Source organism: Schistocerca piceifrons, chromosome 2 (genome assembly GCF_021461385.2).
Source record: "Schistocerca piceifrons isolate TAMUIC-IGC-003096 chromosome 2, iqSchPice1.1, whole genome shotgun sequence".
NCBI lineage: Eukaryota > Metazoa > Arthropoda > Insecta > Orthoptera > Acrididae > Schistocerca > Schistocerca piceifrons.
The window spans coordinates 246,682,799-246,697,072 of record NC_060139.1 but is presented as its reverse complement, the minus strand read 5'-3'; the positions used below and the strand labels follow the sequence as shown (position 1 = coordinate 246,697,072).

The following is a 14,274-nucleotide window of genomic DNA, read 5'->3' as shown; positions in this document are numbered from 1 at the left end:
TTTAAATGTAGGTGTAGATTAAGAGTAGGCTTTAACATTCCATACTGATTTTATAGATTTATTTTTTTCTTTTTTGTTTGAAAATAAAAATTTTACGGCATGTAGTGGTATTCATTCTTGAAGGACATTATTTAACATTATCGATTGTCTGATTAAGCTAGATCAGAATACCATTATGACTAGATATCTTATCTAATATATTCCTTTAGATGTAGGTTGTCAGTAGCAGCGCTGTTTCTAATTCATTTGTAAGCGTGACGTTTCTGTTGTGGACACATCATTGGCAACCACTCACGCACACACCCTATATACACCATAACAACGAGGGTTTAAAGCGTACCTGAGAAGAGAATCGCGGATAGAAGCAGGAGTATAGTGCAAAAATGGAAAAGAAGAAAAAAATCCTATACTCTCTCAAGCACTCTGGAACTTCAACACACAGAATATTGATTCCTGGACGACTCTTAATATATTTACATGACAACACTACCTTTACATAATTATTCAAACACTCACCTACACTTCTGTCTACTGCTTACACTCACACTTTTCCAACTTTCATCCGCCTTCATACCTGGCATATAACCTACGGTATATTTCTACAGAGAAAATAAAAAAAGACAGATTATTAATCAAGAACAAATGACATATGGCCACCACAAGCGTCTAGAGTTCGCACAAGTTTTTAGTTTCTCACGATGACGTTGATGAAGTCGCTAGTACCTCTGCAAAGCTCACCTTTGCCACAAAATAGAATGACGACAACAGCGCTTGGAAGTGTCGATCCCGTTGCAGGATGAAGAGGTTACGAGTAGACTCCGTCACGTCAGCCAGTACGACACCCTCATCTCATGCATGTCAGTTCTCTAGTAGGAGCAGGCGAAAAATCCAGCCACACTCAGTTTGGAATTAGACTCAGTTTGGAACCAGTTGATTTCTGTCTTAGGCTATTCGTTGTCATCATTACCACTGTAACCACCACACTTCAGTGCCTCCCTCCAAGAGCACGGGGGTCTTCCGTGGTACACCTTCCCAGCCGTTTGCGGAACTGCGTCAGTTGCTGGTTTTGCAGACCAGAAGTCAAAAAATGGCTCTGAGCACTATGGGACTTAACAGCTGTGGTCATCAGTCCCCTAGAACTTAGAACTACTTAAACCTAACTAACCGAAGGACATCACACACATCCATGCCCGAGGCAGGATTCGAACCTGCGACCGTAGCAGTCACACGGTTCCGAACTGCGCGCCTAGAACCGCGAGAGACCAGAAGTCAGCATGGCGGCGACTGCCGTATCTTGTGCCAGTCAACGCCGCTACAGTGGAATTTGAAGGCCGAAATCTTCACAGCGGGAAGAAATATAGTGGCAACGTCCGGAAGAAGACTAGCATCTCTCCAGCACAGACAGATTTAGTGCATGGGTACAGCACCTGATCAGCAATCAGTAGTGTTATCGAAATCCAGGCCGTTCCTGTAGCATTGTGACCGAGGAACTACGTGACACCTGGGGCATATGCATGTTTACAAGGTTGGCCCTCGCGCATATAATTATTGGCCACCCTGCCATCAAAAGCCGTCCACCAGTGCAGTCATCGTTTAGCATCTGCTCCCAGGAGGACATAGCTTCCATCACCTGTCGCAGTAGGGACAGGCCGCACCATAGCCGTGTCGATCTTTAATTGATTCATCGCCATCGTCAGAAAGGAATGTTTACAAGGTTGCTCTGCTCTACTGGCTGCTCATACGACTACGCATCACCACCAGGGACCGTTGGCCCACAATTACGTTACGTTTATTACAGGTGTGCTTTGGGTCTTCACTGAACACTGAAACGGAGAAACACATCAACTTGTTCCAATCCTTGTGTGACTGCATCTGCTGCTGCTCCCACTAGAGAACCAACATGGTAGGAATGTGGAGGTCGTCCATGTCGCCCTGACTCCTGACGTCGATATTCTCTAATGGAGTTGACGCCGTTGCACTACCAAGGGCTACTCTTTGGCAGCACTGAATTTTGGCTCCACTTGTAGCGCAGTATGTCAGAGGCGAGCTGCAGTGTTGGCGTTATGCTGCGGCTGAAGCTCGTTTATCATCAGATGGATCAGCGGTGTCGGGCGCATACAGGATCGGTCCAAGGACTGAGCCCTGCAGCTTGACAACACAGATACGACGAACAGTGGATATTCCAGCTCCAGCTTGCATATGGAAGGTCCTGTCGTCGAGATAAAAGCGGATGACGTGTACATGTAACACTGGTACCCATTGCTCAAGTAATTTCAGCAAGGGGCCGTCATGGAGCACAATATCGAATCCTTTGGGATTGTCGAGGAGCACAGCCCGAAGTGCTCGCAGCACTCCTAGCGTCGAAGATCTCCTTCACTAACCGCAGAAGATGATACCGGGTTAATTGATCGACTGCCAACGCTCACACCATAAAAACTAAGCACCAGCATTGATGACCAATTGCTGTCCAGGAAACCCCACATTCCATCGGACACACCATCCACTATAACCGCCCAGTGGCGACTGCCACCCTGCCTTTTTGCATAACTCACTACTTCTCTTCCACCAGAAAAGAGCGAATCTTACCATTTATATCCTTTTACCCTTAATTTTAGTCCTACTCTTGAACCTTTCTTTTACATTATTCATTGCTTCTTCGATGTATACATTGAAAAGTAGGGGCGAAAGACTATTTCCCTGTTTTACAACCTTTTTAATCCGAGCACTTCGGTCTTTAAGTTCCAGTCTTATTGTTACCTCTTGGTTATAGCATAATTATATATTACCCGTCTTCCTGTATACCTTACCCCTACTTTTCTCAGAATTTCGAACATCTTGCACCATTTTACATTGTATAACGATTTTTCCAGGTCGCCAGATTCTATGAACGTGTGTCGATTTTTCTTCAGCCTTTCTTCTGTTTTCAACCGCGACATCAGAAATGCCTCATGGTGCCTTTACCTTTTCTAAAGCCAAACTAATCGTCTTCTGACAACTGCTCGGTATGACATAAATTTCAGCTTGATACGTCTACTTATTCCCGGGAGAAATGGTTTTTAACAATTGGACAGACAGACAGACGGACAGAAGGACGGACAAGCTGTACGGCTTCCGCTTTTACAGACTAAGGTCCAGAACCCTAAGTGTTAACTATTTTACAAAAATTACACGTTACCACGTTACAATGCAGTTGATCATAAAAACAAGAGGTCTGCCGCTCTTTAATGAAGCTGAATAAAAAACCCTTTTTTAAGCACGCACGCGGCTCTCACGTAGTCTACCCGTAATCCACGCACCTTGCTTATGTGTTCTTAAGCTCGTATTAAGCATAGATCATTCTTCTCTCGCTAGCGAAGCTATGTGCTCTGATAACCAAAGTTCTGACAACACCCATCATCTGGGAAAGGTAGTGGCAGCTATTTGCTTGTAGATACGTCAGTGTGAGTCGGCTTCCAATGAAGTGCCGGTCCCAAGGTACCTGTTATACCGGCCGCTACCCGGTCGGCCGCAACTTCAAATGCGCGCGCCGCCAGTTACGCCGCCGCACTTCGTACAGCAGCCACAGCGGCGCGAGGGCGCTGTGTACTAATATCCGAATTGTATGATGTTATTGTCGATGTTCCCGTAGCACAAGAAATAATTAAGATGATTTATTCTCAGTATCAATGGTAAATGCAGTTGTAAATGCAGAATACTCAATTCTACTAACACGTAATGATGTTCTTTGACATGGAAGGTTGCAGATTAGAAAGTGCAACATCATTAAAGCCACCATAATGGAGATTTGCTATTTTCAATAAAAAGAAATGTACTTTCCTTGGGCGCCTGTTTTCTGAGGGCCTGCCGTTATTAGAATATTATGTTTCACGCAGCTTTCGCCGTTTGCAGACGCGAAGTGCCGCTCTGCAACACGAAGCTGAAATGCTGTGTTAAAGTGCACCAAAATCTTGACTGTTACGTGAAAGGCTTTGATTTTTGTGCGAGTAATGTTAATTTCTGTTCAACTGCGAGTTCAAGCAGTCTAGCATGTTTGTGTTTCACGTATTAGCCATGAAATCTAGCAAAGCTAAATGTCGCGCACATTAAAATCCGACCAGCTGCATTGTTATGCTAATGAGAAGAGACTCAGTTCTTTCTGTGAGGTTCACATTGAAATCTTGTTATAGAACGGATTAAAGTTTTTGTTACATCTGACTTACAATTATTTTTTGTAGTGAATCGTGAGACCTGATCCTTGGTGACTGGTCCAGGCTAACAAAAACTGTTTCTGCAATGAAATATTAATTCACTTTCAAGTGAAACACTTAATCAGATAATTCTCAGCGCGGGAGTTCCTATTTTAAGCCGTGTGGCGTAATGAAAGACTTAAAATTATGTTCTCGCCCGTAATGGCGTCTTTGAAATAAAATCAGCTCAGTAATAATTATGTGATGCCTTTCCCTACACTATTGAAAGGAAAACACAAGTTTACACCTTCATAGAATTAATTATTATTATCAAAAATGGTTCAAATGGCTCTAGCACTATGGGACTTAACATCTATGGTCATCAGTCCCCTAGAACTTAGAACTACTTAAACCTAACTAACCTAAGGACATCACACACATCCATGCCCGAGGCAGGATTCGAACCTGCGACCGTAGCAGTCGCGCGGCTCCGGACTGAGCGTATTATTATCATAAGAATGCTTTTTCATCCAGTATTAATAACAAACACAGACCATTCTCATCACCAATCGTCAATGACGTCCCTTTACAATCAAGCACAAAACGAAGAGTCGTTAGTTTTTTCTCTTTCTTCCCCGTTAGAGGACTGTCTATTCATTTTTATCTTTGTTCACAGATTATCCTTGAAATACATAGTTTCCGTATTAATAGTAATTTTCATTGTTCTTTTTCTATATCATTTTACAATATTTCACTGCATAATCACAACACAACTGCAAGGCGGCTAGTCTGACGTCACGAGTTGTTGAAGGGCCCGTGTATCTTGCCGACCCCGTACTTGTTACAACGTCATCTACATCTCTTCGGGTGTTTTTAGTCATTGGTAAGAATAATCAATAACGGGGTTAAAACTGGTTAATTTTAGCCTCAATTTTCATCAAACAAAGTATTACTTATTATATTTGCTGAGGGTATAATAAGTTCTTCTACCACGATGTGAACTGAACCCTTCTTTGCAATTCAAAAAGACAGCACATAAAAAACTCTTGTACATAGTATGTTGTGTCTTGAAGACTTTTCCATGGTGGGTTTACTCATAGGAAAATTTATTTTCTTGATTTGAAAGAGATCATGAAAATATCCTGTACATTCTGTTTGTTTGGTTGATAGATGTCTTTGAAGTTTTGATAGTTTTATACATTCGTTGGATAACGGTTCGAAACAAGTGGAGCGAGCGCACGCGCGCGCACACACACACACACACACACACACACACACACACACACACACATATATATATATATATATATATATATATATATATATATATATATATATATATACACACACTGAAACATCGGCTCTCTCTCAGCACCGCTGTACATAAACCGGAGCTCTAAAACATCGGGATTAAATTTACGAATATATGTTTCAATCTTCCTTGATATTTTGCTATTACTTAGACTCGACATTGGTTACTAACGATCTGACGTGGATCACTTGGATGCTTCGTCTTAAGACAAGACCCTGTCCGAAACCAAGCGTCCATATTAACGTGGACTAGCAATACCGGCAGCCACGAAGCTAAGATATAACAAGCAATCGCTGACTAAGGTGGATTTACACACACAAGCGACGCAATAACACCGCGACTGGCCCAAGATTCCACCGACTTGGAAGTACTGTTGTAGGAATTTAAGTGACAGTGTTCTCACTCGCCCGTGCCATGACCTTGACAGTGCACCCCGTCTCATCCGCCTCGCAGTACCTGCATGTCCCTCATTCTCTTAAGTTTCATACCAACATATCCACTCTTTAACAAGTTTCCTTACATTGTCACTAAATTCTATGTCGTTGTTTGAAGTATTTTGACAGACTGGGGAACTATAACCTTAAGCTCCAATCGATCGACAAGTGTGCCTGAGTTGTTAGAAACGTTTTTTCTGCCTCCACTGTTAAAGATTTATGCGTCGGAGCTAGGCATTTTAAGGAAATTGACAGAGAAAATAGTATTTGCAAATCACTACGACCACAGAAATTTCAATCATCCTCAAAATTCCATTCAATATGTCTGTGATTTTCAAATCTCATTAAATCCGTACCTGCGTAAAGAACGTGCTGTCGTTAATGCTTTCTCTGTTGGAGCTCTACACAAAACTGTTGAAGACGGTGAACGATACACAGAGGTGTCGGATATAAGCTATAACAGCGCATAACTAATATACAGACTTTTCGAGGTACTCTATAATTTTACCTGTGAAAATTACACGCATATTCGGTAACAATTTTCTCTCCCCTCTCTCTCTCTGCCTTTATATTGCAACGACTGAGTTATATCAATTATTGTACATGCCGAAATGCCAGTGTCTCAATATCAGTTGTGCAAATCAGCAAACCTATAAATTCTATTACTAGCCAGTTATTAAGAAATCTCTTTAATACTGATGCAGCGTTATTTTTACGAAGACGTAGAGCAGTGTCTAGTGCCGTAAACTCACGTTCCGAGAGATCGAGCTTCAATTCTTGGGTGAACCATACCGCTAAAGAAATCCGAGCAAGGCTCCATCTGAAACAAACTTAGCTGTGGACGGGACGTAAAACACGAGTCTACCTTCCTTCCTTCCTTGTTGTATCTGGAAACTGAAGGAGCATGTTCTAGCGAGTGGTTCTTGTGAACGATTGTGTCGTGGAAACTACCAACTCGGCAAGCTGGAGATCGCATTGTGGCGTGTTACGTGTTTACCCCGTGAGCAGCCATCCAAGACCACACACCAGCCCTGTAGATCAGCCTGCAGGACGTAAATATCCGGCAGCCTGGTGACACACGCTTTCGATAATTTTCAGTATTTAAAAAATGTACTGGTGGTCCGCCTTAGCAGTTTCTTCTGACGTCTTTCTTTCTGTGTAAAAAAAGAAACAGGGCAGATTTCGACATAACGGAATCGACCATTCCCTTGTGCGTGTTATAGGATGGCGGCAAGGCAGTTCAGCTCTTACTTCATTCAGTACTCACTAACCTCGACGACCGACGAGTGAAACCCCTGAATTTCGTGGTAAGTTTTATCTTGTCCTCGACTCTCGACCAGCGTTCACGGCCCCTTACGTGGGTTGCAGTCCACGGGTTGACAACCGCAAGAGCGCCACTGGGATGCTCTTGGCAGACCCTCTGCCTGAACCCCGCAAGAAGTGGAAACCGTCTTTTGAGAGGACTCCTCAACAGGTGTAAAATCGTCAGTGCCCGACGAGGGATATTCCTTGGTGAGGTTTCGATATCGATCTTCATAAAAATGTTTTCAGAAATTACCTCATCCAGCCGCCTTTTTAAATAGATGTAATTCCTGAAAACCTTTTTATATAACAGTCACAATGTTCAAAATGGTTCAAATGGCTCTGAGCACTATGGGACTTAAGATCTGAGGTCATCAGTCCCCTTGAACTTAGAACTACTTAAACGTAATTAACCTAGGGACATCACACACATCCACGCCCGAGGCAGGATTCGAACCAGCGACCGTAGCGGTCGCGCGGTTCCAAACTGAAGCGCCTAGAACCGCTCGGCCACGCCGGCCGGATTGGCCGAGCGGTTCTAGGCGCTACAGTCTGGAGCCGGGAGACCGCTACGGTCGCAGGTTCGAAACCTGCCTCGGGCATGAATGTGTGTGATGTCCTTAGGTTAGTTAGGTTTACGTAGTTCTAAGTTCTAGAGGACTGATGACCTCAGATGTTAAGTCCCATAGTGCTCAGAACCATTTGAACTGCTCGGCCACACCGGCCGGCAGTCACAATGTTCTACATCCACAATGGATAAAAAAGTGTTATCGATGTTTATGATGGAAATCTGACAAATGCCACACACAAACTTGATTTATGTCCGTTATCCTGTCTTCTCTTGTGAAATCTGTACCCTTTTTCGTTTTAAATAACTCCATCTCTCTTACGTGTGTATTTGTTTCACGTCGTCCATCATTGTCTGTAATTATTCCGTCCAACAATGTCCCTGTCTCTTAACAATTGTCGAGCAGTGTATTTTCTGATCATCTAAATCAGATTTAAAAATGTGGTAACGAAGGTGTACAGTTAGCTGATATTTACCTCGTTAACTGCGTTATCTTCAACAGATTGGTTTGGTTGGACGTGTCTTATGACGCTTATGATTGGCTTTTGTTCTGTTTCAGACGATAGCTGCCGGCATGTGGACCATCCTGGAAACCATACTACTCGGAGAGTTCCTGTTGTACGCCACGGTGAGTCAAATTTGTTCACCTGGTTATTTTCCGGTCATGTATCCTTCCTTCTACATACCTGCTGAGTTGAGTAACCTTCCTCGCAAACAACCTTCAGAAGCAAGGACGGATGGACGGCAGAAAGGATGAATTGCACCCGCTCATCAACCTACAGGCAGAGCACGAATGCAGTTGGAGACACCTGCGGCAGGAAAGGTGCCCTGTAATGAACAATTCCTGGACTGACCTCACATGGTTTAGGGGAAACTACGAAAATATAAATGAGAACCTTCGTATATCGATATTTAAATTGGATGATGATGGGACAACAGCTGGTATAATTTTTATTAAAAATTAAACTCCTTCAGCTGTACTTAAGGTTCAAAAATGGCTCTGAGCATAATGCGACTTAAGTTCTGAGGTCATCAGTCGCCTAGAACTTAGAAGTAATTAAACCTAACTAACCTAAGGACATCAAACACATCCATGCCCGAGGCAGGATTCGAACCTGCGACCGTAGCGGTCGCTCGGCTCCAGACTGTAGCGCTTAGAACCGCTGTACTTAAGATTTCATATTTATTTGACTACTAGTTTCGACGTTGCGTCAACGCCATCTTCAGGCCCGTACATTTTGATGATATCAAATTTGTGTGGATGAGACCAATACCTGCTCACCGCGGACTTCTAGTACTCAGCGACACACAACTGATATCATCAAAGTGCACGGGCCTGAAGATCACGTTGACGCAACGTAGAAACTAACAGCCAAATAAATATTGAAATATTAAGTACCGCTGGAGGAGTTTCATTTTTAATAAAAATATAAATAAGAAGGTCCGAACGGAGATCTGACTGTCACATCAATTGTGCACAACTCTTTTTGACTACACCACTGACAGATCTCCCGGCAAGCAGTAAGAAAAGTTGAAGAACAACGTCCGATAGAAACACATTCAGAAAACATGTGGGAAAGAGCATTGTTGAGGGATCTATCTATGTAGGGTAATTTAATGAAATACGACCGAAGGACTCTATTCCAAACACCAGTCATTTTCTTAACTATCTTCTTCCGTCACATCAGTTGCTTTTCCGCTGGAAATTAGGTTAGTATTTTTGTGTAGCCTAAACATGAAATTTCTTGAAAATTTTCAAACTGAAAACTATCCGGTCTAGCGGCTTTTTTTCATGCATTACAACTGTGTCGGTATTCCTTTTACTTCTTCACTAACGTTCTCACAATACTTCACTTCGGTGACAAAAGTGCATTACAATGCACAAACAAAATTTCATGTAAATACACAACAATGGACATCCGTGAACTTTACGAAGTATGATAGTTTCTGCTAATTAAAATTATGATATAGTATAATAGTAATTAATTTATTACTGGTTGTAAAATATTCTAACTTTTAACAATCCGCTAATTGCCAGAGCTGCAGCAAATCGTAGGTACTCGGTACTTCGTGAAGAATACTTTGGCTGATTCGAAGTGCCGAATCGTTACTCATAAATATATTTCGTTACTCGCATCTATCGATACGATCTCTGTAATGCAAACTAATGTGGAACATGCGTATAATGGAATGCGGTACGAATTGTACAGATACGAAATGCATGGCGTTGCAACTCGATTCGGCATCCAGGATGAAACCCATTACCGTGCTTTGCGTTCGAAGAACAACGACCCATTTCTTCGCTCGGTTCTACTCGGCCGTTTACGGAAGATTAAAGGATGCTCGCACATCGGCGCAGTAGTTGTTACTTAGAGAACGTAGTTTGTGTTGTACAAGCTTTCTTTTAGTGCAAATTCAGTTTTATTTAAAATATTGCTTTTGGAACTGGACTATTCTGCTTTAATATTTATTGTGAGATAAGCCATTTATATAGACCTTCTTGACGAAACCGAAGCGCGTAGCTCTATGATTTAGGTCGTTATTATTTGTTATAAGATATTTCAGGTCTTACTTCTTGGTCCGTGTTTGCAAATTAATCTTCCATGATCATCAGGCCCGCCTTTAATTCAAATACACGGTATTTTAAAATATTTTTTACCTGCAAATGTTAATGGTTATTATTTATTTTCTAGTACAAAAAAGTTGTACAAAATGTATAAAATAGGGTTATGTTCAGATGCGATACTATTTCGCACATGTCGATATTATTTTAATTGTTAATGTAGCAAAACGCAGTACAACAAATTCCGCGGCTCGTAAATGTAGTGCTAAAACTATGGTCGGTCACTGTGGCGTCAATAGGAAACAAGCGACAGTAATCACAAAATATTCCGACTGGCTCTGACATTCCATGAACGACCATCGCGCCAAACACCCAAGATAGACTGCGTGAACAGTAGTTACCATTCTTAGACCCTTTCTCCGACCTATGATCCTTCTGTAAATCACGATGGCTTAACAGTTCTGTATTGATTCTTTTCAGTGCAATTTATAATAGACAAATAAAGGAGTAAACTGTGGAACCTTTTTACTGAAGGTACCGATGATAAGGCAAAGTGTGATCTTTGCCATACCTTATATTAGATGAAAAGTGGTTTTACATCCAATTTCTAAAAAATCTTATAAAAAAATCGGTAATCATACAAGATCATAGTTACAATTCCACCAGTTTCGTCTACACCTAGATCTGAAGTTCCTTCATTTAAACGTCAGCCTTAAGAACAACAACAAAAACCATTACCACATTTATCAAAAAACCTCTACGTGTTGCAAGAGAAAAAAAATTACTTAGTTAGTTTTTGGTAATTTGCAACCGTCTTCTGTGACTGAAGATGTAGGCTTCAAAGCTTTGACTGAGTGTTTGGAACCCAACTATAAGTTACCATCAAGGTGCATACTGCGCATAACCTTACTGGATGCTCAGGATGTAAGAGTACAAAATAAATTAAGACTAAATGGGAAGTGCATCTCACTTTTCCATCACTACTGATTGGTGGACGCCTCGGGAAACGATGCTCAATCAGGCAGTTACAGTACACTACATCGAAAACTGTGAACTGAAGACAGCATTATTAAGATGTTACGAGCGGCGTACAGCTGACTACATTGAAATGGAGTAATGTAATTTATTATGTAACTGGGAAGTACAAGATAAAATATTTGTCTCTGTTACAGATAATGCCCCTAACATGAAAGCAGTAATTCAGTTGGGGGGCTATGAACATCTGTGTCGTGCATACGCTTAATTTAAGAGCATTGAAAATATTATACAGAAAACAAAAACAATAGGAGAACACTTCCATAGCAGTCCACTTCAACGCAAGAGCAGCTCATGATGGGAAAAACACTTTTAAAACTGAAAATGGACGTTACGAATAGGTGGAAAAGCACATTGGACTTGCTGGGAAAGGATTTCTACTCTATAAGCACCTGTTGAAGTGGTGTTGGGACTTCTTTACAATCCTGTGGAAAGACTCCTTAAAACTTAATGGCAATCCGCTTCACAAGTTGTTAAAACTTTAAAGTCTCTTAAACAGCTTACAGAAGAAATGTCCTCACAAATGCAAGGGTCTGTTTTAGTGGTGATAGCAGCCACGGATAGTGTAGCGGGGATATGTGACAATTCATATATTAACTTAAGCACGGAAATAGCAAAGAACTTTCTGCTCAAGTTAATTACGGAATTTAATAAACGATTTAAAAGCTGTGCTAAACACGCAGTCCTTTCGAAAGCGGCCCTGTTAAATCCAAGGTTTAAGAGGTTTGCTTTTAAAGACGAACTGCTTCCGAGCGCACCAGAAGTTCATTAAAAACTGAAGCAGAAAAAAACATTCATTCAAGGACACCACTTAAAATAGAGTTTACTGAGTCCGTATCGCCCATTCGTTTTAAAGAAGAGAGCACAATTTGGAAAGAATTTGGTGCGAAATCGGAATCAAGTTCTACGGCATCACTGTTAACATAATTTCAGTGAGGCAATGCATGGAAGAAAAGTTATTACGTAGGCACGAGTGTCCTTCAAGGTGGTGGCAGGCGCGAACACTCCTCTATCTTGAGCTGCCATGCTTAGCAAAAATATGCTTGTTTGTCACGGTTACTTCAGTGCCATCAGAAAGGACATTCTCAAAACCAGATCAAATATCGTCTGATGCGCGAAGCTCCCTGAAACTGAAAGGCATAGAAAAAATTTGATTTTTAAACTTGAACCAAAAATTTCTGTAACAAACAATTGTGATTTGTGTTACAATATACATTCTCTTATTGACTGTTGTTATATAACCTACATATGTCGATTAATGCAAAAAGGCTTCCTAACAGTAGTAAAATCCTAGACACGCAGTTGCCACACTGGAAACAACATGTATCGCATTGACCGCCTTCTTCAAAGTTAACGAAGTCTAATTCAAAGTATGTTCATATATATAATTAAAATACATTTATATAAATTAATAACCGAGATCCTACATTGAAGTGAAATACGAATGTTTTATTCAGTTTATTTGTTTGATAAAACAACTGAGAACATTATATTTCGCTTATCAGTTATTTAAAATATACAGGGTGAGTCACTAACTATTGCCACCTAGAATAACTCCAAAAGTATGATAGTAACGGAAGGGTTTGGGGGACTAATGTTGCATCGGATCACAGGGCTGTATTATGGCATTGGATTTTTGCTGGTAGGGGGGGTCGCGTAAGACATATGAAGGTCAACTTCGTTTTTTTTTAAATGGTATGCTGTAGTTTGGTACTTATTTTCTGATAGTGGCTATCGAGACGAATCCAATGAGGTGTAACAGTAAGGTCATTGAAGATCAACGAATGTCACAAAGGTGGCATGAACGTCCATTTACAAAAGGTGTTCGAAGTGATGACCATTGGTATCAATGCAGTGTTGCAATATGCTTATCAAGGATAGAGTGGTATTCCCTATCAGTTCGACAGTTATCGAAGCACATGCTCTGACAATTATCTCTGGTATATCGTGAAAATAGTAAATATTCGCCGAATACGGCGTCTCCATCTGCGGTGCCATTGACATGTAAACACCATTCGACGGTTTCGCAGTACAACACTAATAGGAACGGTAAGCCTCGTATAGTCGAATCAAGCGATTGTGAATGATGTATTACTTCGAAGAAACTTCAGCGCACACTCCGCTGCAGAGTGAAAATCTCATTCTGGAAACATCCCCCAGGCTGTGGCTAAGCTATGTCTCCGCTATATCCTTTCTTTCAGGAGTGCTAGTTCTGCTAGGTTCGCAGGAGAGCTTCTGTAAAGTTTGGAAGGTAGGAGACGAGATACTGGCAGAAGTAAAGCTGTGAGTACCGGGCGTGAGTCGTGCTTCGGTAGCTCAGATGATAGAGCACTTGCCCGCGAAAGGCAAAGGTCCCGAGTTCGAGTCTCGGTCGGGCACACAGTTTTAATGTGCCAGGAAGTTTCATAAAAAATTTTGGTACAAATAAAGCTCAGTTTAAAAGGAGCCTAAAAGACTTACTAATGGCCAACTCCTTCTACTCCATTGACGAATTTTTTAATAGAAACAAATGATGTATATATTCATACTATTAGTATTGTTATTTCAGCTTTAAAGAAAAGAATGACATGTTCCACATCCACGAGGATCTCCTTAGCACGGATCTATGTAACGAAGAACTAATATAATCTAATCTAAGCCGGAAAGATGAAAGATATGCTTAGAGAGTCTGTATAAGGGAACTAAACATGAAGACAGTATTGTAGAAAGGAGAGAGGAATTAAATGAAGAAATGTAACACAGCTCTGCAAGACTGACATCCCCACAATTGCACTTGAAAGTGACACTACTTTTCAACATTGGCACCAAATCTGTACAAATGACTGTCGGAAAGTTCCACCAATCGTTCAATTTTCGACGACAGAACTTCGTTCCTTGATCATCGAGCCATTCGA

At 41.4% G+C, this 14,274-nt stretch overlaps 1 protein-coding gene across 1 annotated transcript in view; it reads left to right on the top strand.

The window, feature by feature from the left end:
• LOC124775294 (probable G-protein coupled receptor 158) overlaps nucleotides 1-14,274 on the top strand; it is a 227,814-nt gene that overhangs the window by 66,661 nt on the left and 146,879 nt on the right. Inside the window, exon 3 of the mRNA XM_047250132.1 lies at nucleotides 8,342-8,410. Coding sequence (XP_047106088.1) covers nucleotides 8,342-8,410 — 69 coding nt within the window. The remainder of the gene's footprint in view (nucleotides 1-8,341; nucleotides 8,411-14,274) is intronic.